The 3625-nt window shown below is 35.1% G+C and overlaps 1 protein-coding gene across 1 annotated transcript in view; it reads right to left on the reverse strand.

Moving 5' to 3' along the window:
- Window positions 1–266: 266 nt before the first annotated feature.
- Window positions 267–3625, reverse strand: part of LOC134267681 (nephrin-like) — a 128338-nt gene continuing 124979 nt past the window's right edge. The window contains exon 5 of the mRNA XM_062749903.1: window positions 267–592. Coding sequence (XP_062605887.1) covers window positions 267–592 — 326 coding nt within the window. The remainder of the gene's footprint in view (window positions 593–3625) is intronic.

The following is a 3625-nucleotide window of genomic DNA, read 5'->3' on the forward strand; positions in this document are numbered from 1 at the left end:
AGTCTAGAAATCTACTGATATATCTGCTTTATGGTATGTGGGACATCCAAAATTAGAGATATACAAAATATGAAAAATAAACTGAACGACAGGTATTTTTTTTTTCAGCTAAAGGTCCTTCATTCTCTCTTCGTAATTTTAAAAGTCGCTCCGTTCAAATGTGACAGAGCAAGATGAAAGGTCTAATTTTAATTAGATTGCTAAAATATACTTCTTAAAAAATCTTCGATATACATGTATGTAAAACTCATTATTAGAATCACATATTAAATCATCATTATTTCAATATACTTACAAAATACAGTGATGCTCTGTTTGATAGATATCTCGTCATATGGCAATGTTGCTCTTGTAGTTGTAGCTCTACAATGACATGTCCTCTGGTTGTACTTTCGGCCTGCTGTAAATGTCAGAACTGACTGGGTTCCTGTATTGCTCACTCCTTCCGGAATTGTGTCTTCATTACAATACCAGCTCCATGCGACATGAGGGTTGCCCAGTGTAGGCAGGGTACAGCGTAGTGTGATGTTTTGTCCTTCATCTACTGAGGTAAATCCTATAGGGGTCAGTTGTGGAGCACTGTTGGGGACATCTACAAATACACAAGAATTGTTTTTAATGCTTCATCAGATAACATTTGTAATAGCAGTTTATAGAATAAGCTTATGATACTAAGATTTGAAACTGGAAACAAAAATCGTTAATTGAAAGAACAGAAGAAATTTGAATTCAGGCATTTCCTAAAGCAACTGCATATTGGACTATAATTTAAGATTATGATTTAAAATCAAGGAGCCCACTGACCAAAATAGAATTGTACTGGGGTATTTTTTTTCGTAAATTTGTCATTCATTTCTTCCATGTGTACATAAATTTTGTTTAAAGGTATATAACAAGGATAACCGTCTTAGTAAATTCTATATTCTTTTTCCAGCGTTCCGTTTCATGATAAAATTTCAGAATTTTCCAGTTCGCTCCAGGCAAACACATCCGGGTTTGGCCTGTGTGCCCGGGTATGTTTGTTTCTTTTATATTTACAGTGCTTCTTTGCGTTTGTAAAGAATTTATTGTACAGAGAGGCGTGGCAGTCGAGTCGCAAACGAAAGAAAGTGTCTGTAAATGTCTTTGTCATGACCATTTGCAAAGTCACTCCCTCGACATCAAACTGCACGTGACATTACGTCACAGGCCTAGATCCATCGTAGACGTTTCAAACGAATCAGAAAGTACTCTTACCAAAATACTCACCTTCTGGCAACATCTTCTGGCATTATTGCCACAATATTGCAGCAACATTCTGGCAATACATTGCAGCAATGTTACGGTAATATTGTTTTTCAAATGTAAATTAGATCTGCGGCAGTATTGCTATAAAAGTGTTGCGGCATTATTGCAGCAATATTGTAGCAACATTTTGGCAGCATATTGCAGCAAAATTGTGGCAATATCGTTTTACGTATGTAAATTAGATTTGCGGCAATATTGCCAGAAAGGTGTTGCGGCAATGTTGCTGCAAAGCAATTGCAGTGCATATATTATTTCAGCTTTTGCTGCAGCAATATTGGGGCAACAATGCAGTACTACCTATATAAATTAGTACTGAATAGAAATGATGATCTATCAATCTAACAATTAACAAACTGTGCTGAGGCACATAAAAATCAATAGCATAATAAGCTACAGAGTCAGTAAGAAATAGCTATTTAAGCTTACAAGGGTTGTCCCAAAAAGTCGTATAGACAGGGAAAACAGTTTATTTTCTCTTTGTTGAATTAAATTTCTTTTCTTTTCATAACCATGAAAACAAAAAGTAACATTATATGATCATGCATTTCAAATTTCATAATATCACATTTAATAAGGAAATTATGAAAAAATAAAGAAAGCACGTAAGTGTACATCGGCGCACGAAAGCAAGCATAATTTACGTCTCATATAACGTCATAATCTCTTTTTCTGCTTCACACGCGTCTGTTAACATTCAATTATTTTTTAAAGCGAAGGACCACTCTTTACTAAGGGACTTACTGTATTTAAATTCACTACTGTCAGGTGTGTTGTTGTTGTTTTTTTTTTCAAAGCAGATTTACCGTTCACAGTAGCTCAGTCGGTAGAGCACTCACTCCGTGATCGGGAGGTCGTGAGTTCGTATCTCGGCCGCGACTGACCCAGTCGATAAAATGGGTAGCAACTGTTCCTTCGCCATGCGCTTGGCACTTTGAAGTGAAAGTTGCGGGTCCTTCGGATGAGACCTTAAAAACCGAGGCCCCGTGTCAGCGGCAGGCGTTGGCACGATAAAGATCCCTCACTGCTCAATGGCCCAGAGTGCAGAGTAAAGGTCAAAATTTGAAGCCCTTCACCGGCATAAGGTGACGTCTCCATATGAGTGAAAAATTCTCGAGAGGGACGTTAAACAATATACAATCAACAATCAATCAATCAATCAAAGCAGATTCTAATTTTAGTCGAAATTTAGTCAAAAGATCGCCATACATTGTAGGTAGCAGAGAATTCACATTGTTTCACGTCGTTTATGGCCCAGATTGTTCCCCATTTTGTGCGTACCTTAACAAACAGTACTCTACTTCTTACATGTTGTAACTTATTTCGGTATAGAGGTATAACTCTCTTTGAATCTCATGTCACTTAAAAATAAATTCCCTATTAAAATCTAGTGTTTAATGTCACTTCTTTACTCTTTTCCCCGTCTCTAATGTATACAAATCATATTCAAAAAAATTTATTATATATCCATATGCCGGTTACGTGTTTGATGACGTCATTTTCATCAAACAGAATTCAACAACACTTTGAAAATCATGAAACCAATCGTCTGTTTTCAATGCTATTTATATGAAATCTTGACATATTATTAAGATTTTGATTCTGATTTCACTGATGTAAATTTGAGTTCAATGTTTTACATAGTACTAAAGAAATAAAAGCAAATGTAATAGTTATATGTGTAAAATATTCTGTATTTTGTTCGTGCGCCGACAGTCCTTATCGGCCCTCATATAAATCACCCTAATATCATCAATAGGAAAGATATATATTTCAAAATCCACAATTTTAAAGAACATTGAATATATTTTGTCTGTGCAAAATTTGGTTTAAGTATTGGTTGCATGTTTTAAAAGTTATAAACATTGTCTTCGACTTTTTGGGACAACCCTCGTATGCTATTCTTTTGAAAAAAGATGATGAAACACTATGCCCCCAACAGTGACAAAGTTTGAAAAATAAATTTTAGCATATTTGTTGCAGTCAAAGTCACAAGGTCATTGATCTTGGTGTCATTTGAAAGAACTTAATAAGTGGAATATGCATACTAAATATGAAGTGTCTATCTCTTATGATTCAAAATTTATGATGGAGGTTCAAAAAGGCTATTTTTAGCATATAGATCACGGTAAAGGTCATTTGAAAGAGTATAATTAGTGGAGAATGCATACCAAATAAGTGGTTACCATTTTTCATGGTTCAAAAGTTATGTCTAAGGTTCAAAAAATCTATTTAAAGCACATGGGTCACAGCGAAGGTTACAAGGTCAAAGACCTTGGTGTCATTTTAAAGACCTAAATTAGTTGAGTATGCATACTAAATATATAGTCTCTATTTCTCA

The sequence above is a fragment of the Saccostrea cucullata genome, unplaced genomic scaffold (assembly GCF_032062105.1).
Source record: "Saccostrea cucullata isolate Sc308-1 unplaced genomic scaffold, CSIRO_AGI_Scuc_v1 ctg1872, whole genome shotgun sequence".
Lineage (NCBI taxonomy): Eukaryota > Metazoa > Mollusca > Bivalvia > Ostreida > Ostreidae > Saccostrea > Saccostrea cuccullata.